General features: G+C 45.7%; 1 protein-coding gene across 4 annotated transcripts in view; it reads left to right on the top strand.

The window, feature by feature from the left end:
• Window positions 1-25,829, top strand: part of CENPC (centromere protein C) — a 522,895-nt gene that overhangs the window by 144,777 nt on the left and 352,289 nt on the right. For all 4 annotated transcript variants that reach the window (XM_077476133.1, XM_077476132.1, XM_077476131.1 and 1 more), the window contains 3 exons: window positions 677-752; window positions 944-1,071; window positions 17,729-17,804. In XM_077476133.1, the coding sequence (XP_077332259.1) occupies window positions 677-752; window positions 944-1,071; window positions 17,729-17,804 (280 nt within the window). The remainder of the gene's footprint in view (window positions 1-676; window positions 753-943; window positions 1,072-17,728; window positions 17,805-25,829) is intronic.

The raw sequence follows: 25,829 nt of genomic DNA, 5'->3' as shown, positions 1-25,829 counted from the left end.
GTTTATCATTCATATTCTCAGAAAAATTGCCAAGAAATCATAAATTCTGCCAGGGTATGTAAAGTTATGAGCACCACTGTGTGCGCAATTTTTCTCTGACAATTTGAGTGTATTAAAAAAACATATTCACATATCAAGAGCAAAAGTGGATATGCTCTCCATGATGACCATTCTGATAACTTCCCCAGATAATTAAAAGTTAGTCTATTTGCATATTTCTGTGACTTTGGTCTTTAATTCTTATTGGCTGTCATGTAAAGCAACTTTTTTTGTTTTCCTTTTTTTTTTTCTTCTTTCTGCGGTTTTTAAGTTATAGATTCCTTTAAGTAATTACTATTAAGCCCCGTATACGGGGCTGAATGTTGGGAGACATTGGCCTGGGTCCAAAAAAAACACAACAGCTGTTGTGTCAGAACCGCTCAGCAGGGGAGATCGCTATAATAAATTTGCATAGTTAGTACAGTGGCTCCGACAGGAGCTGACCATTTTTTTGTACCAGGCTTAACGACAACCACTCATGCAGATTATAGTCTTTGAATTCCTGGTACTCTTGCACTTGTATCTTTTGTGGTAATTTGTATTTAAATAATCGTTCTGTTATTTGACGTTTTGATTTGTAAATAACACTTAATGTTTTTTCCCTTTTTTTCCGTATGTATCCCTAACACTGTATTAGCTACGTATGAGTCTCCGGTGTTCCCCACTAAACTCAAGGCCATGTTGGCACAGTCACTCAAGTATGCCAAATCTATGTAAGTTTTTTATTTTTTTTTATTTTTTTATTTTTTTTTCATAAAGTTGTTGAGATGCTCTTCCATAATTGCAAATCATTATGGAATTCTCCAGATGTGATCTTGTGAGTGATTTTCCATATGTTTGTAGTTGACCTTTATTAGCCCCCCTACATCTTAGTGATATTTTGTCCTATGGTTTTTGTTAACAGACAACGGTCAAATAAACACTTAGAAATGTCTGAAGAAAATTTTGATATGATTTGCGATACCAACAGTGAAAGAATACCGATTTCAAGAAATCCAAAATCGAAAGCAGAACGATTAAAATCATCCAGTGGTGAGTTAGATAAAATTTAACATATACCTAAAAGTTCTAAAGTTTTGTTGTCTCTTGGTGCTGTAAGTACCTTTTGTAATGTCTTCAAATAATTTCCTGTGTCTATGCGAAGCCTCCATGGATCCTGGGCCCACTGTAAACACAAGGCCTCATTGTCCTCTTTTAGACAAGCCCTACCCTTCTTAATAATAAGCCCAGTAGAAGCTCTGGCATTCCTCAATGAGTGGTATCTGTGTCACTTATCATTGAAAAATAGGCGCTTTAAGAATTAATCAGGGCTCTTTGTGTAGCCTGGGCCTAGTATCTATGTGGCGCTATGGAGTCACAGAGAATGAATTGAAAATGAATGCAAGAATACGCCCAGGATTTTTTTTTTTTTTCGGAAGTGTGCATTATGGGACACGGGATGACGTATGAAGGGACATGACACAAGATGAAGCATTTGTACTGTATGCCCTTTGATGAGAAACTCTTTGGCGCATCCCTGGACATTTAATGAAGCCATCGGGTCGAAGAGTACTATTTTGCCCCAGAAAAAAGGAGGCAAAATCTTCATCTTGAAAGTCTGTTACTCCCTAAGCTAAAAAGAGTTGCTTTCATTTCTCTCAAACTTCCATGTCAAAGGCAAAGCCTCAAACTTGTTTAATCCGTAAGCCCTGGATCCCCCAAATCTGCAAGAAGGTCCTCCACTCAGTCCCTTGTTAGAGTGTGGTGACGTTTTGTTGGCCTTCATGGCTTTTGGTTCCAAAACATTTCAGAATGTAATATCCAGAGGCTATAAACTGGAATTTCAGTATCTGCCGCCACCTTGCTTCATGATGTCAGACTTGCAGATTTCTCCTCACAAATTGGCAGTCATTTGCGCTGCTTTAGTACAGCTTCTTTTGCAAGCAGGCAAAAAGCCATTGTCCCAGAATAGGATAGATTTCAGGGTGTCTTCTATTTTGTTCACTGTCCCCATAGCAAAAGGGGGCATCTGCCCTGTACTGGATCTAATGGTTCTCAATAACTGTTTGGAATATCTGGGCCTAATCTCATACATGACTCTGTCCAAAATTTTCCTTTCCTGGGACAAGCTCAAGTCTCTCCAATCCCATGTTCAGACATTCACAGACCAGTAGCCTGTCAACCCTCTACTTCTGCATGTGGGCCTGATTGTATCCTCCTTCAAGGCTGTTCTATATGCCCAATTTCATTCAAGATTGTTGCAGTGTAGAACACAAGGGTGCAGTCTCTGGATGATTCCATAAACCCGACAAGCAGGATCAGGCTTTCCCTGGTGTGGTGGGTCAAATGTTTGACTATGGAGTTGGGGAAGATCCTTCTAATGGAAGGTGCATACAGTGTATTCCAATCTGTTGAATTCTACCTGCCCTGTAATAGGGACTTTGTCATCCAGAGGAAGCTTGGCTTTCAATCATTTTTGGGAACTCGGGCGGTTCAACAATTGTATTCAAGCAGGATTCCCTCAGACAATGCCATGGTATTGGCTTACATCAATCATTAGGGAGGCACCAGAAATCCCACATCTCAAAGAGAAGTGGATTTAATTTTGACTTGGGTAGAACTTTTATGTGCCAGTGCTGTCAACTATGCATATTCCAGGTGTGGAGAACTGGTAGTGATCAACAACTGGGCTTCAGAAATTGTTCTCGTCACCCAGAAGTTTTTCAAGACCTCTGTCACAGGTAGGGGGTGCCAAAAATGGACCTCATGGCTCACAGTTTCAAAAACAAACAGCAGGTTTGTCTCCAGCTCCAGGTATCCTCTAGCCTTCACATTGGATTTGGCTTAGCTGTTCTTTTTCAATGACCGCTTGTATCTTATTCTTTAGTGAAGGACTTCATACATAGTGTTGCTTATATTGTGTTCCTCTTGTACAGAGGATATAAAAAATCTACACACACCTGTTAAAATGTCAAGTTTCTGCGATGGAAAAAAAGAGACCAAGATAAATTCAGAGCTTTTTCCGCCTTTAATATGACCTTTAAACTGTACAACTCAGTTGAACAACAAACTGAAATCTTTTAGGTGGAGGGAAGTAAAACAAAAAAACTAAAATATGGTTGCATAAGTGTGCACACCCTTAAACTAATACCTTGTTGAAGCACCTTTTTGATTTTATTACAACACTCAGTCTTTTTGAAAATGAGTCTATCAGCATGAACTTGGCAATATTTGCCCACTCTTTGCAAAAACACTCCAAATCTATCAGATTGCAAGGGCATCTTCTGTGCACAGCCCTCTTCAGATCACCCCACAGATTTTCAAGTGGATTCAGGTCTGGGCTCTGGGTGGGCCATTCAAAAACTTTAATCTTCTGGTGAAACCATTCCTTTGTTGATTTGGATATATGCTTTGGGTCGTTATGCTGAAAGATGAAGTTTCTCTTCATGTTCAGCTTTCTAGCAGAAGCCTGAAGGTTTTGGGCCAATATTGACTGGTATTTGGAACTGTACATAATTCCCTCGCCTAAGGCCCCTCTTCCAGCTGAAGAAAAGCAGCCCCAAAGCATGATGCTGCCACCACCATGCTTCACTGTGGGAATGGTGTGCTTTTGGTGATGCGCAGTGTTTTTGAGCCAAACATATCTTTGGGAATTATGCCCAAAGACCATAACACGTTTTCCATAACACGTTTTCCCACATTCTTTTGGGAAACTTCAGATGTGTTTTTTCGTTCATTGAGGGACACAGGTCCTTTAATTCTTGACCTTAGGGTTATCACGCCACCTTCAGAAGAGGACTTAGCAGAACATGTAACACATGTAAAAATAGCACTGCACGGCACTGCGCAATGGGCGATCCCTCTGGCTATAACCCCCTCATTCTGGTTCCTGCAGCTCAGTTTTTGTCTGCCTAGTGTATAAGGACCTGGCTCCCTGAGGGGACCATTGGTTCTGGAATTTTTTTCATTTTTTCTACAATTTTTGGTCCTGTGATCTACTATCAAAAGCCGGCTGGGTGACAGACTGGCTAATATAGATCATTGTAGTCTCCCCAGCCTGGCCATTGAGCGTGAGCAGACCCTAGCTACGCGCTGGGTTGGCCATGACATGCCCCTTCTGCTCCAGGGGCGGCCGGTGAGCTGTATGCTCGGGGGAACACACATGACCGGGCTACTGCTGTCAGTGTGCCGTGGCCAGCAGCCACCCCGTACTACTCAGGTGATGTCTCTGTGGTGGAATGCGTCCAGCAATCCTGACAGGAAGGGTAAGTTCGGCTCTCCCTGCCTCGGCAGGATAGAACAGCTGGGCATTCCCTGGGAGGTCGACTAGGGGGTCTCTTACTCTCCCTTTCCTCTCTTCCTAGCCCTCATTCCCTCCTGTGTGACTGGGCATGAGGTGCGATGTATGTACCTAGGCCGGGGTTACTCCAGGGGGGCTCTGAGCTTTGGCAGGGCTGCGCTGACTGTTGGGGTACGTTTTTGCTTTTCTGCCACTTTTTACTGCGCTAAGAGGTGCTTGATTAAATTTACCCCAGACAAGGCCACCCCATTTTTCTGAGGCCGCTTCCATTTTCCTGTAGTCTTATGCAGTGTATGGCTGTTATTGGCTGGCCATATTCTAGAAGGTTCGGCGGCCATTTTCTTGGTGATTTTTGTACTAAGAGCGGCCAACGGCCATTTTCTTATAGCCTCAGCGTGTTTTTACTTCTATTGCTAGGTCTGTGTACCTGAAAACAGCGTGGTTTTCACTCTGAGCACTTTGTGACTGAAACAGGGCAGAGTGGTCAGCAGCAGCGCAGCACTTGGTCAGGGTGGTGAGTCCTGCGGAGGGGCCCCTCAGTCTGTGAGCAGCTAGGAGGGTGGGATTTGTGTACCTTGCCTTAAGTCCGTAACTTGTGACAGGCGAGTGAGGGTCAGAATGGTGTCAGAAGCTTGCATGTCTTCCCCAGATATCCCTGTTATTGCAACCGGCTCACCTGCAAAAAATGCGGTGCCTATGGATTCTTTGTTGGCGGTCCTGGCGACCTTTGTTGCCAGGGTGGAAGCAGCGTGCGGGCGCAAGGGGGATAAAAAAAAACGTCCCTCCCCCTCTTCTGGGGAAATCTGATTCAGACTCGCGTCCCGCAGTGACTGGCGGCCCCTGTTCTGACATATCAGAGGATGCGGACCAGGACCGTTCAGACAGTGAGAATGACTCTGTTTCCAGGTTAGTGCAGGAAAAAGCACTAGTAGGAGCACTTATTACTGCGGTGCGGGATACCCGGGAAATACAGGATGCAGCAGGAACCTCTGCGGAGTTGGTGGTCCCTTTTGGGTCCCGCAGGCCTAAGGTGTTTCCGTATTTGACTTATTTTGATAAGTTCATCTACAAGGCATGGGGAAGTCTGCAATTGGCCTTTTCAGTCCCAAGAAGAATGGCGGGGCATTACCCCTTTGAGGAGCGCCTCCTGAAAAAATGGACGTCTACTCTGGTCGTTCACCCTCCGGTATCCAGGTTTCATAAAGTAACCACAATTCCGGTAGAAGGGACTCCTGCCTTCAAGGACCCTGCTGATAGGAGGGCCGAGGCAGTGGGCCATTCCATGCTTACAGTAGGGGGTCAGCGTTTTGACCTGTGCTGGCCACGGCCTTGGTGTCGCAGACATTTAATGAATGGGCAAAGTTGTTGCACCGTGAATTGGAGAAGCAACAGTCTGTGATCCGGCCCCCTGCTCTCTAGAGCATCAGTATCAGCAGTGGTGCTACGGCGCCTGATTTGACTGAAATGCTGGTCTGCGGACCAGGCATCTAAAAAAAGCACTGGCGGATTTGCCCTTCCAATGTGATGGGCTTTTTGGAGCCTTGCTGGATAACATTATTAAAAATGTTACAGGTGGGAAGAGCATGTTGCTCCCACAGTCCAGGAAGGGTAAGGAGCCACGCCGTAGTCAAGGGCCCACTTTTTCCACTCAGAAACTGCCTTTTTGCCTGCCTGGGTCGACAGGTAAGCTTTCCCAGTCTGACAAGGTGCCTGCTGAAGGACAAAAGCACCCCTGGTTTCGCAAGCCAAACAAGTCTGCGAACAAAACTGTTACCGCATGAAGGTTTGCTCCCGCCCAACTCTGGGCTGGGGGGGGGTTGCCTTCGGGAGTTTGCAGCTCGGTGGACCTCCCTGCTGTCTGGCCAGTGGGTCTGCGAACTGGTTTCATTGGGATACAAGATAGTTCCTTTTCTTGTTCACCAAACAGAGCTTGGTTGGGTGCTGATCCTAAAGAAATCGGTGTTGGTGCCTACTCAACACCTGGATTACCTGGGCTTGCTGTTGGATTCCTCAGAAGGGAGAGTTTTCCTCCCTTCAGACAAGCTGCAGACTCTTCAAGCTGTGGTGAAGTTGTTGGTTAACCGCAGGTGGTAATTGCTGCACTAGTCCTTGGCATCATGGTAGCCACTTTCGAGGCGGTACCGTATGTTCAATTTCACACTCCAGTCTTGCAGAAGGAGATTTTGTCAAAATTGATCAAATCTCCATTATCCCCGGATTGTCAAATTCAGGTGAGCCAGTTAGTCAGGAATTCCCTTCTCTGGTGGCTGAGGTCTCTAGCCTTTCGGCCTGGGGGATTGTTCCTTCCTCTTCATTGGACGGTGATCACAACGGACACCAGCATGACCGTTTGGGGGAGGAGTACAGTCGGCCCAGGGCTTTTGGTTGTGGGAAGAATCCCAACTGCCGTTCAATGTGCTTGAGCTTCAGGCGATCAGGCTTTGCCTCTCCACATGGTCAATGAGGCTACAAGGGTATCTGTCTGATCAGGATGCAGTTGGACATTGCCGCGGCGGGGGCGTACGTCAAACATCAAGGAGGAACAAGGAGCTCAGCTGCAGCACAGGAGGTTGCTCACATCCTCCAGCGGACTACCTAAGTCATCAGATGCTGGACTCAGGGGAATGGTTGTTGCATCCGGAGGTATTCAGGCTCCTTTACCTAAGGTGGGGCACACCAGATGTGGACCTCTTTGCCTCTGGGCTCAGTCGGAGGGTGCAGAGGTTTGTGTCCAGAACAAGAGACTCCTGGGCGGATGCGTCAGTCACGGTGGCTCCATGGGGGCATTATGGGCTGATTTATGCCTCCCCCCCCCACTCAAACTTCTACCACGTCTACTGCGCAGAGTGGAGGCCCAGGGGATTCCAGTAATTCTGATTGCCCCAGATTGGCCTCTGCGTCCTTGGTACGCTGACCTAATACGACTGGTGGCGTATGTTCTTTGCGGCTACCACTGTGAGAGGACCTTCTTTGTCAAGGTCCGATACTTCAGCCTTCTTTACCGTCACTGGTTTTAACGGCATGGCTCTTGAAAACCAGGTGCTAAGGGACCGAGGTCTGTCAGACTCAGTAATTTCCACTATGCTGAGAGCATGGAAGTCTTCTCCGAATATTTACCATCGTACATGGAAGGCTTACATCTCCATGTGCGAGGAGATGGGGTGGTGTCCACGCACTTATTCAGTTTCCAGGATCCTGCTGTTTTTGCAGCGAGGAGTGGATCAGAAACTTGCCTTAAGCACCATCAAGGGACAGATATCAGCCTTGGCTGTCTTTTTTTTCCAATGCCCCTTGGCGACTCACTCATTGCGTACCTTTTGTGCAAGGGGTTTGATGCGTAGTCCCTCCGGTTTGACCACCGCTATCTCGGTGGAATCTGAATCTGGTGCTATCGGCGCTTCAGGAACCTCCCTTTGAGAACATTAAGGAGGATTTTCTTGTTAACTCTCTCAGAAAGTAGTCTTTTTAGTGGCTATTACATCTGTCAGGAGGGTTTCCGAGTTGGCGGCCTTGTCATGCAAGTCCCTACCTGGTCATCCACAAGGATAAGGCAGGGGGGTACGTCCGCAGCCCTCTTTCCTTCCAAAGGTGGTTTCGGCATTCCATCTAAATGAGGACATTTTTGTTTACCATCCTTGTGTCCTAAGCCGACACTTGCGAAAGAGGTTGCCTTACATTCCCTGGACGGGCTCTATGTGTGTATCTGTCTGCTACGGCTCCCTTCCGGAAGTCAGACACACTGTTTGTCTCAGTGGCTGGTCCGAAAAAGGTCTAATGGTTTCCTCCTCCACCATTTCTTGGGGGATCAGACAGATCGTGGTTCAGGCCTATGCCTTAAAGGGGCGGGTGCCTCCTTTTCCTGTCACGGCTCATTCCAGTAGAGCAATTGGAACCTCCTGGGCTTTCCAACATCAAGCGTCTGTCTCCCAGGTGTGTAAGGCGGCGACTTGGTCCTCCGTTCATACTTTCACAAAATTCTACAAAGTTGACGTAAGCGCATCTTCGAAGGCTTGCTTTGGCTGCAAGGTTTTGCAAGCGGCTGTGTAAGATTGCAGTTTACACTGTCTTTAAGTTACAAGTTTTGTTGCAAACACATCTTTTGATGCATAAGCTGTCTGCTGGTTTTGATGGCGGCTGCTTAAGAGGATAAGGAAAGGGATATTTTCTCAGAAAATTCTCCTTCTATGTATAGTGTTGTCATGCCTATGTGTCACCACTGTGGGCTGTATTGAGCACTCACCGTCCTGACGCTGAAAACAGCAGAAACCTTCACTCTCCTCTCCTCCAGCCTGAACAGACCCTCTGGTAAGAAAAGGGGGGGTCTGGTCTCCTCCTGCAACCCCAAATTGGCTTTATTCCCCTTCGGGGACATGCCAGAACAGTTGCCTCTTTTCTGTTGAAAAAAAATAAAACATTTTTTTTTCAAAGGGCAGACCGTGGCCGCTCAGCAGAGCATTTACCCTCCCCCGCCATGCTTACAGGTCCACAGGATGCCGTTAAGCAGGGGGCCGCAATTCGTGGGGAGCGGGGCGTGACTGACTGCGTCAGACGCTGGCCACACATGGAGGAAGCTGGTCTCAGTGCTGTATGTGTGAAAGCTGCTGCTGGCTGTGGAGGGACAGAGCAGGTGGATGGCTTGGTCAGGTTAGTGTACACAGGCTTACTCCTTTGGCACATTATACTTTACTGTAGCTAGGGTTAATAGCAGCTAATGGTGCTGAACTATAGCCTAGCAATGTACATTTTTTGCATAGTGCCTCTGCTTTATGCTTCCGGCTATGAATGGTACCAGGAACTTCTCCAAAAGTTAATTTGTTTTACACTGTAAACTAAATGCATTTTCAAAGAATGTTATCCTCCTCTGAGAGGGATACGGCTAGTAAGATTGAGCCGTCAGGGGTAGAACACTTCAGTCCCTATATATATCATACAAATGTGTTTTTTTTCTTCTACCAATTAAAATTTTGAAAGAAGATTAATGCTATAATGTCTCCATATTCGGACTAAACATAGCAGATTCCCATCTAGTCCTCAGGGCCCCTTTGTTGAGATGCAGGAGGCTGCGGATCAGGTAGCTCTTCCCAAAAATGGGAAGATACTTATTTTTCCTCTTCGGAGGATCCTAGTTTGGAAGGAGTAGCTTCACAAGTCAGGTGCTTGTGTACTCCCTTAACCCTTTTGTTGTCTGCAGCATAGGCTCTAATTAGGTTCATTAGAACCTCCCCCACCTGGGGATGTTTTTTCCTATTCCTATAGCTTATGTATTCTGAATATGAAAATTTCTATGAAGAAAATGGGGAGTTCCAGCAATTGATGCTGCAATCACCTCAGTGAGCTGAGTCTCATATGTTCATTGGATAATGCACTGATGTTAAAGGATCCAGCAAGTTAAAGTTGTAACTTTCTTTTAAAGGCAAGATGTTTCTTAGCAGCTGGTTCTTGATGCAATTGGGGTATCTCAGTCCATTAACCCTTTAACGTCTGCTCCACCATTTTGGTGGAGCACATTGAGTCACGCTAACTCATTGAGAAATGTGGACTTCAAAGGGTTAAGGAACAGTTTGTGGAGATACCTGAAATTCTGCCTGATCAGCAGGCCCGGCACTAGGCTGGTGTATCTGACTGACAGAAGATGCTATGAAAGACTCTATCGTTTAAGCCTTATGGCTTATGCTTGGACTAGTGCATTCTCGCCGAGTTCTGTGGCTGAAATATTGATCAGCCGAAGCACCATGTGAAAGCTCTTAGCCAGTTTGTTCCCCTTCCTGGGGTAGGGCTATTTAGAGTGGATAAGTACATCCAAAAGGGTAAAGCCTCTCTTTACCAGTAAAGAGAGGTTCAAACGTTTCTCCTTTTTATCGTGCTGCCTCTCCTATGCCTGGGGCATCTGCCCCTCGGTAGTCTCGACGATCTTAATCATCGGGTTCAAGGGAAAGTTCCCAACGGCAGCACCAGGATCTTGGGGCAGAAAGTCCACAAAGCAGAATGCTAAAACCTTCTCACGAAGGAGCACCCCCACTCGTTTGGGTGAGGGGAAAGGTCCTACCATTCTCAAGATCTGGCTGGAACAATGTCAAGAGCAGAGGGATTTCTACAATTTTTTTCTCTAGCTTACGACTAGAGTTCCGAGAGCCCGGATGGCTCATTCGGCTTTTGATCTGAGGGTCCGGGGTTCAGGTCCCTGTTTGGGTGCTGCCTGTGGGGTCATTGGGCTTCTGATGGGGCAGTCTTTATGTAAACGTTTCTGTCCTCTCTGAGAATGTTCCTAAGGATCCAGAGAAAAAATAAGTATTTTTGGCCTCTGAATCAGCTGTTATCCCAGTCGGTGATATCAGAGGTTTCCTTTGTGGAACAGGTTTTTATTTTTTATTTTTTTCTGGCTCAAACCTTTTAAGGTTCCAGAACCAAACAGAGAGGTAAGACCCATTTTAGATCTCGAAGATCTGAATTGGCACTTAAACATCCGATCCTTTCATAATTCGATCGGCTGTGTCCATCCTGAAAGGAGGGGAGTCTCCATGTGCCAAATTTTCCCGCTTACCAGATATTTCTGCGGTTTGAAATACAAAATGATTTTTTCAGTTGTGGCCCTGCCATTCGGCTTAGCCACAGCACCACCAGTTGCTAATTAGAAAATGTATCTCACACAGAGTGGTGCTGTGGATACATAGAAGTATAACAAGTGCCACGTCCCAATTAATATTTTACAAAAAAGACAAAAGATGGGGCATCTGGACTTTTTAGGCACCATTATATAAAATAACAATCATAGAATAAAGATAAAAATCAACATTTTATTAAGAACATATTATTTTTTCCATTGTACTAGACAACAGAGATTGCTAAAAGAACATATCATCACAGCAGGACTCGTATCCTCCATAATATACAGACTATACCGCCATTTCACATTTTCACTTTTGAAAATAGACAGTAAACATTTGATACATAATCTTCAGAAATATGATTATTCTACTCGCGGTATTATTAATCAATCATACAAAAATATTATACAACATCACATCCCTAACAGAATAGGTACTAAACAACATAAGTCAACATATGATATACTGCAGATTAATAGCAGGAATGGGGATCACATTGTCAAAACCAGGGGGAGGCCAACAGCGTATATATAGGTCACCATGGGGACATGTAAAACATAATAACTACATTTAAATAGTAAAAAAGGGTAAAAAAAGAAAGAAACGAAAACTCACTCAAAAGAGTAGGTTCAAAAAGAGGGACCCCACAAGGCTGATTCCCAATCCTATAGAAGACTGCTGCAGTTTCAATGTTCAAATGGTTATTAGCACCTAAAAGCAAGCATCAATGCCTCCAGTTCAGGAGAAAGTTTTTTATTTTATTTTATCTTGTTTTGCTTTTTGGCCATGATATCCTAAAAGTAGGAGAGCCACCAATTATTTAATAAATCACAAGGGCAATCATAATAAAATAAAATATGTTGTATTAGGAGCACTCACCACACCATAAAGTATGGCCTCTCCTGCAAACATCTAGTGTTTGTAAGCCTGAAATCAGGAGACTGTATAAATCGGTAGTTGTCTCAAACCGTGTGCAACATCCAATTCAGACATGAAAGTTTCCCTGTGTAGTTGCACCAGAGCCAGTAATCTGTAACAGTGGGTGTAATAAGGTTAAAAACTTGGAGGCTCTCTCCAGGTATTAAAGGAAAAAATTGAGATGTGGCCAGACGCTTACCTCTGCAGTCCTCTAAAGGTTTCAGCCTAGTGTTTGTTTCCCAGATCAGTTGTGCAAAGTAAGTGCAGAGCATGCTAGTTAATAAACCGTTTTAATTGTCTCATCATTCAACAGCTGTGCCGAGCTTGCACAGGGCCTGCTGGTAAGAATACATGCCCCACCTTGTGGTCATCAATCGAATCTCATTCGACGTGACATCATTCAAGTTGGCCGAATGGACACTGTGCAGACGCTAGGTCAAAAAATCCGCCGAGCGTCCTATGATTGGCCGGCGAAGAGACACAGGAGACCGCTTCCCCTCCCCGCAGGCCAGCGGAAGCCTAGGCAACGCACCTTCCCCAGTGTGTAATACACGTCGGGGAGCCAGGCAGCCATAGCCAAACAGGGCAAACGAGGGACCGGAGTCCGACGCATCCCCCCAGACAATCAAAGCTCCATGGCTGACACGGGAAAAACATTTTTTTACCCAGTCAGTCACGGCGCGAGCGGCCGCATGGTGCCAAAACGCTGTGTCCCCACCCCAAGTCGGACAGCGACCCCCAACTCTGACCCTCTACAATCACCATAACCCAAAAAAAAGATAAAGTATATAATAACATAACAGCATCATAAATATAAGATCTAAATCAATCATCAAATCAATACCCCTGAATGGAATATTAATACTGACCCTAAGCTTACTAGGGTATTTGAATCGCATTCAATTGTTGTTTTTTATTTGTTTTTTTTATTCTCACTTTTACTGAATTAACATTACAATAGGTGGTAATGTTAATGTATGGACAGTTGGAAAACGGGTAATGTCAGAAGATTTTACATCTTTATAGTTATTATTCCAATGGCAAAAATAGGTTAGCTACTTCGAAAACTACACCTAGCTGTCTACTTATGTTTTTACCTGAAAAAAACAGACAAGGAGGTCACTATAGAAAGGGTTTATAAGACTGGGTCTCGTTGATACCTGGAGGCTGTGTTGCATTTAGATGTTCTATCCATATAGTCTCCTTACGCAAAATTTGTCTATCCCAGTCCCCTCCCCGGGGGTTTCGAGGGATTACAGCCAGAGCTATAAACGATACCACTGAAGTGTCAAAATTTGTGATATAGGCCTAAATGCCCACTCACTGAGGTAACCATCTTGCCTTCTGAAGAGTAGTAAACATGATCCTTTATCTGCGCACGGAAGCATCTGATGGTCTTGCCAACGTAGAATACACCACATTGGCAGAGCATCAGATACACTACCCCTTGTGTATTGCAGTCAGCATGAAATTTGGGGATAAACAGTTCCCTATTAGGAAGATAGAATCGAGTGCCCACATTAATCCAAGGACAAAATGCACAGTTGCCACAAACCTTGGGGGATAACGATATGGGGCAACTGTGCATTTTGTCCTTGGATTAATGTGGGCACTCGATTCTATCTTCCTAATGGGGAACTGTTTATCCCCAAATTTCATGCTGACTGCAATACACAAGGGGTAGTGTATCTGATGCTCTGCCAATGTGGTGTATTCTACGTTGGCAAGACCATCAGATGCTTCAGTGCGCGGATAAAGGATCATGTTTACTACTCTTCAGAAGGCAAGATGGTTACCTCAGTGAGTAGGTATTTAGACCTATATCACAAATTTGACACTTCAGTGGTATCGTTTATAGCTCTGGCTGTAATCCCTCAAAACCCCCGGGGAGGGGACTGGGATAGACAAATTTTGCGTAAGGAGACTATATGGATAGAACATCTAAATGCAACACAGCCTCCAGATATCAACGAAACCCAATCTTATAAACCCTTTCTATAGTGACCTCCTTGTCTGTTTTTTCAGGTAAATACATAAGTAGACCGCTAGGTGTAGTTTTGGAAGTAGCTAACCTATTTTTGCCATTGGAATAATAACTATAAAGATGTAAAATCTTCTGACATTACCCGTTTTCCAACTGTCCATACATTAACATTACCACCTATTGTAATGTTAATTCAGTAAAAGTAAAAATAAAAACAAATAAAAAACAACAATCAAATGCGATTCAAATACCCTAGTAAGCTTGGGGTCAGTATTAATATTCCATCCAGGAGTATTGATTTGATGATTGATTTAGATCTTATATTTATGATGCTGTTATGTTATTATAAACTTTCTTTTCTTTTTTTTTTTTGGGTTATGGTGATTGTAGAGGGTCGGGGGTTGGGGGTCGCTGTCCGACTTGGGGTGGGGACACAGCGTTTTGGCACCATGCGGCCGCTCGCGCCGTGACTGACTGGGTAAAAAAATGTTTTTCCCGTGTCAGCCACGGCGCTTTGATTGTCTGGGGGGATGCGTCGGACTCCGGTCCCTCGTTTGCCCTGTTTGGATATGGCTACCTGGCTCCCCGACGTGTATTACACGCTGGGGAAGGTGCGTTGCCTAGTCTTCCGCTGGCCTGCGGGGAGGGGGAGCGGTCTCCTGTGTCTCTTCGCCGGCCAATCATAGGACGCTCGGCGGATTTTTCGACCTAGCGTGTTGTGCGCTTGCATGCGACGCGGACGACGAATCTGCACAGTGTCCATTCGGCCGACTTGAATGACGTCACGTCGAATGAGATTCAATTGATGACCACAAGGTGGGGCATGTATTCTTACCAGCAGGCCCTGTGCAAGCTCGGCACAGCTGTTGAATGATGAGACAGTTAAAACGGTTTATTAACTAGCATGCTCTGCACTTACTTTGCACAGCTGATCTGGGAAACAAACACTAGGCTGAAACCTTTAGAGGACTGCAGAGGTAAGCGTCTGGCCACATCTCTATTTTTTCCTTTAATACCTGGAGAGAGCCTCCAAGTTTTTAACCTGATTACAACCACTGTTACAGATTACTGGCTCTGGTGCAACTACACAGGGAAACTTTCTTGTCTGAATTGGATGTTCCACACGGTTTGAGAAAACTACCGATTTATACAGTCTCCTGATTTCAGGCTTACAAACACTAGATGTTTGCAGGAGAGGCTATACTTTATGGTGTGGTGAGTGCTCCTAATACAACATATTTTATTTTATTATGATTGCCATTGTGATTTATTAAATAATTGGTGGCTCTCTTACTTTTAGGATATCATGGCCAAAAAGCAAAACAAGATAAAATAAAAAAAACCTTTCTCCTGAACTGGAGGCATTGATGCTTGCTTTTAGGTGCTAATAACCATTTGAACATTGAAACTGCAGCAGTCTTCTATAGGATTGGGAATCAGCCTTGTGGGGTCGCTCTTTTTGAACCTACTCTTTTGAGTGAGTTTTTGTTTTTCTTTTTTTACCCTTTTTTACTATTTAAATGTAGTTATTATGTTTTACATGTCCCCATGGTGACCTATATATACGCTGTTGGCCTCCCCCTGGTTTTGACAATGTGATCCCCATTCCTGCTATTAATCTGCAATATATCATATGTTGACTTATGTTGCTTAGTACCTATTCTGTTAGGGATGTGATGGTGTATAATATTTTTGTATGATTGATTAATAATAATTTTTTTCTTTCTTTTGTTAGTTTACTAGTCGCACAAATCTCTCGCTGCAGAAGAAACGTGTTAAAACACGCAAAACATGTAGAGCTTTCTCCTTCTCAGGCAGTACACCTAATACCGCGAGTAGAATAATGATATTTCTGAAGATTATGTATCAAATGTTTACTGTCTATTTTCAAAAGTGAAAATGGGAAATGGCGGTATAGTCTGTATATTATGGAGGATATGAGTCCTGCTGTGATTAGATGTTCTTTTAGCAATCTCTGTTGTCTAGTACAATGGAAAAAATATGTTCTTAATAAAATGTTGATTTTTATCTTTATTCTCTGATTGTTATTTTATATATGGTGCCTAAAAAGTCCAGAAGCCTCATCTTTTTGTCTTTTTTGTAAAACAGCACCACCAGTGTTCTGAAAAATTCTGCCACCTCCTTTAGCCAGATTAAGGGCTCAAGGCATAGCGGTCCTAGCCTATTTAGAAGATCTACTTTTAATAGATCATTCAGTCTCATGTCTAAAACCAGAGTGTGATCTCAGCCGTAAATATCTGAAATCTCTAGGTTGGATACTCAACCTAGGATGATTCTCCTTACAACCATCAAGGAGATTACAGTACACGTGATACTGTGCTAACATGGGATTTTTGCTAGAGAAACTGTCAGCACAGGTAAATTTAGGCAGGCCAATGCTTTGAGCTAGGCCTGTTTGTTTTTGATCTGGGGGCAGGGAGTGTTTAGTGTAGCAGTGGATGTGACCACTTATGCTCTAGTTCTGAGGCACCTCCCCAGCTTCCAGGGAGAATGTTCTGGAAGAGGGGCAGGGCCTAGAACTGGAGTGGCAAGCAGCTCATGTGGGAGCCATGACCAATCCCCAATTGGTATTGGCGGAGGCGGGCCTCCTATATAAGCTACGTTAACAGGCCACTGGTTAGGAGTTGTCGGACAGGTGAAGTGGAGAATGGAGTACTAGACAGCAGCAGGGCATTCCCATTGGGGGGATTAATGTGCGCTGATGGCAGGAGGAGGCCCGAGGCGGGGGGGGGGGGAGGACTGTGAGGGAACTTCACTTTTACACGCTCATTAGTGATGTCCTCATTATTTCATGGTCATTGATGAGGGACTCTTGGAGCAGAGGGGCAGGGGGAAGCTGTTGGAATGTACAGTCCGGTTAAGTTCTCCATCAAGGACTCAGGGCAGAGAAAGGTCGGTGAGTGTACCACAGGGGAGGACTGGATGTGCCAAGAAGTCTGTGAGGGAACTTCATTTTTACAAGGTCATTAGTGAAGTCCTCATTACACAGTTATTAATGAGGAGTCCTGAATCAGAGGAGAGACTGGTGGGGAGTAGTGTCAAATTGATTTGGGCTGAAGGCACAGGATTTGCAAGTTGAGCTAGCTTGGTACAGTAGTCCACCATCCAGAACATGCTTTTAAACTACTAGGCCTTCGGGGAGAGGTACTGCAGGCCTCTGGCCTAGTAGCAGCAAGCAACCAGAGTCGGCCTGAGAAGCTATTCAGTGTGGACTCTTTTGCTTACAGAAGAAGATATGACAAGAAATTAATATGCTACAGTGTAAGTTTGTGCAGGAGAGGATTTCTGGGAACATCATCCTTACATGGTCAAGGGTGATGTCCTCATCTTTACACGGTCATTGATGAGGAAATGCTGGAAGCAACAGTCTGCAGGAGTTACGCAGAGAAGAAGTAATAGTCTGCATGGTGATGCAGGGAAAGACTTGTAGCTGTTACATATGTGCATCATTCCTTCAGGCTCAAATTATGTGCTAATTTATTAAATTTCTAAATATGATGGCAAAAGTGATCTGTTCTATGGACATCCCATATACCCCTTTCCCCCAACCAAGTTGTACCCCTCAATAAACAAAAACAAAACACAGCAAATTACTTTTCATGGTCTGTGCAAGTGATATATGGGAGTCTGGCAGCGGGGAGATATTGTGGATGTTTACTAGTGGCAACTACACCGCTACATAAAATATGCAAAGTGGTTGGAGGAAAGCTTCAGAATGGCAAATATGTTTTTAATACAATTTATGTGAGCAGACTGCAGTTCTTCATTAACAAAAAAAAAACACACAGAAGGTAAAAAGCCTTCAGCCTTTAGAACCACTTTAAGATGTATTAATAAAATATTTTAAGTAATATCTTTTTTATTTCTGTGCATATCTACTAGTTTTACACCAAGTGGAGGTGGAGATTGAACCTACCAAGACAGTCTTTGAACAGTCAACTGGGCAGTCCCAAGCTGTGTAAGTGTTTTTTTTTATTTTATTTATTTATTTATTTTTTTTGACAAAGGCTCATTTACAATAAACAGTGTATACAGTTTGGATTACTTTCGCAAGCATTCGCTACAGATTTCAGCCGTATCTTTTTACTTTCTTTTTAGGCCCCTTTCACACTGACGGACTGGTCAGACTAGCCATTGCTCTCTATGTAGCGGCGAATGTCAGAAAATCTGTGTCTGCTGACACCCGCCGATATCTGATCCTGTCCACTAAAAACAGACAGATGGGGATACGTTATCCATCCGTCTGGCGGATTGAGTTATAGTCGGATGGAAACGGACAGGTGGTCTGTTTCCATCCGACTGCCCATAGAGGACAATGTGCTGTGTCTGTCTCCTCTCTAAATCAGCAGAGCGAATACGGACCTGTCTTACTTCTGCTTTGGCTTTGGTTATACTTAGTCTTTTTGTTTTTATTTACTCAAAATTGTTGCATTAACAAGTAACGTCTCCCACACAGCACATGATGCATAATTGCAATTGCACCCCAAAATACATTCTGCTACTCCTCCTGAGTATAGCGATACCACATGTGTGAAACTTTTACACAGCCTGGCCACATACAGAGGCCCAACATCCAAGTAGCACCTCCAGGCATTCTACGATAAATTGCTTTCGAAAATAGACCTGCTGCTCCAGGGCCTTCAAAAGTAAACACCACAACGTATAATCTGTGGCATAATGAGTCTTTTAAACGGTTCATTTTTTTCCTAGAAGTTTTTGACAAAAGGGAATACATTATTTTTATTTATTTTTATTTTTTTTACACAAAGTTGCCCATTTACAAGATATTTCCAACACATAGCATGTACATAGCAAAAATGACACCCCAAAATTCATTCTGCTACTTCTCCTGAGTATAGCGATACCATGTGTAAGACTTTTAAACAGCCTGGTCACATACAGAGGCCCAACATCCAATTAACACTGTCAGGCATTCTAGGAGCATAAATTACACACACATTCCTGCCAACCTATCACATTGTTTAAGGCCCATCATATTTCGAACACATAGCAAGTACAAACCAAAATACTTTATGCTGAGCAAAGGGTAAACAAAAGATTACCTGTGGTTGTAATAGTTCAGTAGTCCACAGAGGAGAGCATCAGTCCAGACAGGAGCGTCGACAGCGACAGCAAATCAGGCAGGAACACTGCATAGTATAGCTAAATATATTGTTAGTACAGCCAAAGCATGGTCCAGGTCGCAGGCAGGGATGTGGTCAGCAGTACCGAAAGGATCATCCATGCAGCAGGCAGGAATACTGTCCATAGTGCAGGAATTGATATGGTCAGTACAGCCAAAGTATTGGTCCAGGCAACAGGTACATGGCCCATAAAAAGTCCTGGGTCAGTGCAGGCAGAGATATTGTCAGCACAGCAAAAGTATTTGTCCAGGCAGCAGACAGAACCATCAAGCTTAGGGCCTCAGTCAGGAAAAAATGGGGACAAGGGTGGAGGCTTCTCCCACCCAAATCGCTTTGCAGCCTCTGGACTCCAGACCCTGTTATGGTAATGAAAAAACAAAGGGAAAACCTAAAACTGGTTTTCTCTTACATTCACTGACTGACACAGCTCCTTTATTCTTGACCATTGGGTTGTTACGGCACCTTCAGGAGAGCACTAGGCAGAACATGTTAACATGTACAAAAAAACAGAAATTTCTAGGGGGGCGGTCCCTTCAGTAATAACCCTCCAGCCTGTTTCCTGCAGCCTCAGTTTTTCTTCTGCCTAGTGAAGGAGAAGGACCTAGGAACCCTGCGGGCCCATCGGTCTGTGATTTTTTTTTTTTTCTGCAGAAGTTTGCCTTTTGCTCAAGATTAAGATCCTGTGATCTGCTTTCAACAGCCGGCTAGGTGACAGGCTGTGGATACCCTTATCCTTGTCTTCCCAGCCTGTCCAGCGAGCGTGTGCAGACATGCCCCTCAGTCTCCGGGGCGGCGGGTGAGCGTAATGCTCCGGGATACACATATGACTGGGCTATGTCTGCGTCACAGTGTGCCGGGCTAGCAGCCACCCCGTACTGATCAGAGAGTGGGTCTGTGATGGAATGTTCTCCAGCTCATCAGGACTTGTAAGTACAGCTCTCCCTGCTTCGGTGGAGCTGAGCAGCTGGGCATTCCCTGGGATTTCGATTACGGGGTCCCTCACCTCCCTCTCATCTCTTCCTATCTCCCAAGCCCCTCCCCTCCGTGGGGGATGCTGCATGGGCTGCTGATCGGTGTATGTGCCCCATGGACAAGGGGCCCCCTGAGGGGCCTCTCACCTTGGGTGGGGGGCTGCGCTGGGTGACACGGCCCTGGATGTCTGTTGTCTCTCCCCTGGGTGTCTGGAGGTCTGTGTCTGCTGATCGATGTAGCGCTGTTTGCCGCCATTTCCTCTGCCTGTGTTTCATTGTCCCTCTCTGTATACAGTGCTCGGCGGACATTTTTGGTGTAACCATGGAGAAGCATGGTCAGAAACCATTTTTATTTTCTCTCACAAGCATCTGGAAGCTGACACAGGACACAGGCACACATAGCTGGACAGCGCAGAACTCAATCTGGGTGGTGAGTCCTGCGTTGGGGGCCCCTCAACCTGCAGCAGTTAGGAGGGTGGGACCATCACTGTCCTAAGTCCCCAACAGGTGGCAGACAGGGTAGAGTCAGCATGGCTTCAGAAAATTGTGTTTTTTCCCTCGAAATCCAGGCAATTGCAACCGGTTCGCCTACAGACAGTGCAGTGCCTCTGGACGCTTGTCGGCAGTCCTTAACACGTTCGTTGCCAAAATAGAGGCGGTGCGTGGGCGCAATGGTAGTAAAAAGCGTGCCCCCCGTCCTACGGGGAGAGCTCTGACGCAGACTCGGGCCCCGCTGAGGCTGGTGACACCTGCTCTGTTGTTTCAGATGATCCGGGGTCGCATGGGACTAAGCGCTTGTTGGAGCACTTATCACAGCTATGCATGATACCTTGAAAATTCAGGAGCCAGCAGATTCCTCTGCTGAGGTAGCGGTCCCTTTTGGGTCCCGTAAGCCAGCCCATACACCTAAGGTGTTTCCGTATCTTACTTATTCGATAAGTTCATTTGCAGGAATGGGGGCGACCGCAACGGATCTTTATAGGTCCCAAAACGCATGACGGTACGTTACCCCCTTGAGGAGAGCCTTCCTAAGTAAGGGTCGGCTCCTACGTTCTTGGACCCCCAGTATCCAGGTTAAATAAAAGTAACCACGATCCCAGTAGGAGAGGTTCCGGTGTTGTAGGACCCCACGGGCAGGAACCGAGGCAGTGGCCCATTCCTTATTTACGGTTGGTGGGTCAGAAATACGACCAGTACTGACCACAGCACTTGTGTCGCAGACACTTTCGGAAGGGCAAAACTTTTGCACCGCAAAATGGAGAAGCAGCAGGCTACTCCCATCTGCATGGTATTAGCAGACCAGTTAGTGCATGGTCGTAAGTACATTTGGAACATGTCTCTGGATAAGTTTCCTCTTTTATTCAGGGTTTCCGTGTCAGCAGTGGTGCTGCGGCGCCAGAATTTGATTGAAAGGCTGGTCGGCGGCCCAGGCATTTGAAAAAGCTTTGACAGATTTACCCATGCTTGGTGAGTGACTCTTGGGAGCCTCGTTGGATGACATTATTAAGAATGTCACAGGTGGGAAGAGTACCTTGCTTCCACAGGCCAGGAAGACCAAGGAGCCACACCACAGGCAAAGGCCCTCAATTTCCACTCAAGAGGCTTTTCCGTCCATCCGGGACTTCGGCAAAACGCCCCCAATCCAATAGGATGACCCTTTGGGACGAAAGCGTCCCTGGAACCGCAAGGCCAACAAGCCTGTGAGAACAGTTTTAGCACATGAAGGTTTGCCCCCGCCCATCATACGGGTGGGGAGGTCGCCTTCGGGATTTGCAGCCCGGTGGGCCTCTCGGCTATCTGGCCAATAGGTCGGCGAACTGATTTCTTTGGCTACAAGATAGAGTTCCTCTCTTGGCCAACAAACAGATCTTCCCTTCCAGCATACCCTTACTCCCGGCTCACTGGGAGGCCCCATGGGGGCAGTATGGGACCTGCTAAACCTCAGGGTGATAGTGTCTGTTCCGGTGTCGGAAAGGTTCTAGGGGTTCTACTCCAATCTGTTTGTAGTCCCCGAAGAAGGAAGGGGTATGTCCAATCTTGGACCTAAAAGTCTCAATTACTTTAAGTACTGCGGCTCAGTGGAATCAGTTCGCTCAGTAGTCGCTGCACTCCATCAAAGGGAGATACCCAGGATGCGTACCTAGACATACCCATATGCTTCAGGCATCAGAAGGTTCTGCGAAATGCAGTCGGGGAAGCACACTGTCAGTTGTGGCTCTCCCTTTTTGACTTGACTTCAGCACCCAGAGTCCTTGCCAAGGTATTTACTTCAATTTTGGCGTTGAGACAATGCGAAATCGCACTCGTAGTTACTGGGACGACCTCCTTCTGAGAGCAGGTTCCGCTTCATAATTAAAGGAGGATGTGGTGATGCAAAAACCATGCAAACCATGCAAACCCTGCAGGTATTTGCGTGGCTTTTGAACCTAAAACAGTCAGTGCTCATACCGATTCAGTACTGGAGTGCCTAGGCTTACCGCTGGACTCCATGGAAGCGAGAATTTTCTCCTTTCCGACAAACTGCAGACTCTCAGAGCTGCGGTAAAACTATCGCTGAACCGCAGGTGGTCGTTACTGCGTTTCTGCATGCGAGTTCTGGGCCTCATGGTGACCTCCCTCGAGGAAGTACTGTACGCCCACTTTCCACCAGAGTCTTGCAGAAGGAGATATTGACATAATGGGACATATCTCTGTTATCCCTGGATCGGCAGATTCAGGTGAGCCAGCCAGTCAGGGACTCCCGTCTCTGGTGGCTGAGGTCCCCGAAACTTTGATCCGGGAAGTCGTTCCTACCTCTGCATTGGGCTGTGATCACAACAGACGCCAGCCTGACCGGCTGGGGTGGAGTTTTGGGACTACAGTTGACCCAGGGTTGCTGATCAGTATGCTCGAACTCTGAGCTCAGGATCCAGTCAGACAACGCCATGGTGGTGGCATATGTCAACCATTAAGGAGGAACAAGTAGCTCGGCTGCAGCATGGGAGGTCGCTCACATCCTTCAGTGGACAGAGCGACAGGTACTGGCCTTGTCGGCCATTACATCCCGGGAGCAAGAAACTGGCAGGTGAACTACCTAAGTCGCCAGAAGATGGATCCAGGGACTGGGTATTGCATCCAGACATGTTCAGGCTATTGTGCCTGTGGTGGGACTCACCAGGCGAGGATCTCCTGGCTTCTGGTCTCAATCGGTAGGGCCGAGATTCGTATCCAGGATAAGAGATCCTTGGGCAGACGCACCAATCACGCTGGTGGCTCCATGGGATCAGTACAGACTCGTCTACGACTTTCCCCCACAAAAACTACTACCACGTCAGTTCCGCAGAGTGGAGGCCGAGGGGGTTCCAGTAATACTTATGTCCCGGAATGGTCTTGGCGTCCCTGATGCACAGACCTAGTACACCTTCGGTGTCGAGGTCCCATTCTCCATCTTGTTTTACCATAGCTGGTTTTAATGGCATGGCTGTTGAGAGCCAGATACTGAGGGTACCGAGGATTATCGGACTCGATGGTCTCAACTATGTTGAGAGCACGGAAATCTTCTTCTCGGAAGATATACCGTCATACCTGGAAGGCATACACTTCTATGTGTGAGGAGAAAGGATGGCATCCGTGCACCTATTTATTTTCCAGGATCCTGCTATTTCTACAGCGAGGAGTAGACCAGAAGTTGGTTTCAAGCACCATTAATGGACAAATATCAGCCTTGGCTGCCTTTTTTTCAGCGACCCTCGCATCTCGCTTTCTAGTGAGTACTGTTGTTCAGGGGGTCCGACTTGTAGTTTCTCCGGTGCATCCACCATTACCCTGTGGGATCTGACCCTGGTATTATCGGCGCTTCAGAAACCGCCGTTTGAAGAATATCAGAGGAATCCCCTTGTTGATTATGTCTCAGAAAAGGGATCTTTCTAGTGGCCTTACATCGGCCAGGAGGCTTTTGGAACTGGCGGCCTTGTCTTGTAAGTCGTCCTATATGGGTAACCATAAGGATAAGGTGGTGTTTTGTTTGCAACCTTCCTTTCTGCCGAAGGTGGTTTTGGCGTTGCACATCAATGATGATATTGTGTTACTATCTCTGTGTCCTAAACTGACACACCCTAAGAGGTGGCCCTTTATTCCCTGGACGAGATCAGGGCTATAAGGATATATTTGTCTACCATGGCTGTCCTTCGGGAGTTAGATCTCGGTTTGTTTCGGTAGCTGGGCCGAAAAAGGGGTATGGCGGTCTAGTCGATCACCATTCCTGGGCGGGTCAGACAGATGTGGTACAGGCCTTCACCTTGAAGGGGTAGGTGCCCCCATTTTCTACCATAGGCCGTTCCACCAGGACAATGGGGCCTCTCGGGCTTCCAACAGCGAGTGCCTGTCGCTCTGATGTGTAAGGCGGCAATTTAGTTGTCCATTCACATTTTTACCAAATTCTACAGCGTGGATGTAAGCACATTGTTTGATGCCTGGTTGGCCGCAAGTTTGCGGGTGGCCTTGTAATGTTGAAATTCTGCACTACTTTTTCTGTTTTAAAGAAAATAGTTACCTTTAAGTATAATTCACTGTTGCATTGTTACTGCAAGTTCTGATGCTTTCAAAGTGGAGACTCCCTTGTTAGGGAGCGCTTCTGTTTGTGGATGAAGTTCTTGATGCCTTTTCCCACCCCTCATTATGATACTGCTTGGGGACGTCCCAATGGCCAAGAATAAAGGAGTTGTGTCAGTCAGTGAATGTAAGAAAAAATAGGATTTTTGTACTCGCCGTAAAATCCTTTTCTCTGTAGTTCACTGACAGACACAGCACCCTCCCCTCTTATTGTTTTACGTTAAACTGCTTGTTGACATACTGAGGCTGCAGGAAGCAGGCTTGAGGGTTGTTACTGAAGGGACCACCCCTTGGGCAGTACTAGAAAGTTCTGGTTTTTGTACATGTTAACATGTTCTGCCTAGTCTTCTCCTGAAGGGGTCGTGACAACCCAGTGGTCAAGAATAAACGAGCTGTGTCAGTCAGTGAACTACAGAGAAAAGGATTTTACGGTGAGTACAAAAATCTGTGTTTTCTCAACTCGAAACACCATTCTGGAGCCCCTTACATATGTAAGACCCCTGTGTAGCAGGATGAAAGATCAGTCCAAAGGGCAGGCAAAAACATGGTAAACAGGCTGCGGTCAGTGCCGGTAAAAGGCATAAATGGACAGTAGGCTGAGACATAGTCGATAGTCCAGGGTCAGTTTGCGTGAAAGCCAGAAACATGGCGGATAAACAATGCAGGCAGAGGCATAGTCGATAAACAGGCTAGTGTCAGTTCACATGGAAGGCAGTGGTATGGTTGGTTGAGGCACCAGGGAAATCAACAAAGAAATTGAAAATGTCAGTCTTAGAAATATAGGCTAGTAGTTTACGAGTGTGTGATGGTGTCTGAAGCATTTTTCGATGCAAAGGCCAGGTTGGAAGGGACATTGGGGGACAAAAGAAACGGGTGTCTTTCCTAACTCCTCTTTTGGTGCACTTCTTCCGGTTGCTGATGGTGGAATATTGTCAGGAAAATGGCGCTCATGCAGTCTGCTGACACAATCGTAGCGAATGCTTTGGGCAGGGGTTCTTGTTGATCAGGGCAGTGACAATGTCTTCAATACATTTTAGGAAGGTGTTGGGTGTTTGTCGATTTTTTGATAGGTGATGAATTCACTGTAAATGGCAAAATGGAAATTTGCAATTATTTTTTTTTTTTTTTTTTTATACACCAGAAGAGGGACTTTCGTGTTGATAGGGCTGCAACATTTGATCATTTTCAATTCTTCTCTCTCCCCCCATGAATTTATTGTACTCATGGATACAGCCAGACTTTCGAACCCCTTTTGGAAGAGTGGGAGGGCCAACTCCC

This window comes from Lithobates pipiens, unplaced genomic scaffold (genome assembly GCF_037356315.1).
Source record: "Lithobates pipiens isolate NorthernLeopardFrog02 unplaced genomic scaffold, aLitPip1_a1.2 Scaffold_13, whole genome shotgun sequence".
Classification (NCBI taxonomy): domain Eukaryota; kingdom Metazoa; phylum Chordata; class Amphibia; order Anura; family Ranidae; genus Lithobates; species Lithobates pipiens.
Note: the sequence above shows the minus strand (reverse complement) of the source record. Positions and strands in the feature narration are given on the sequence as shown.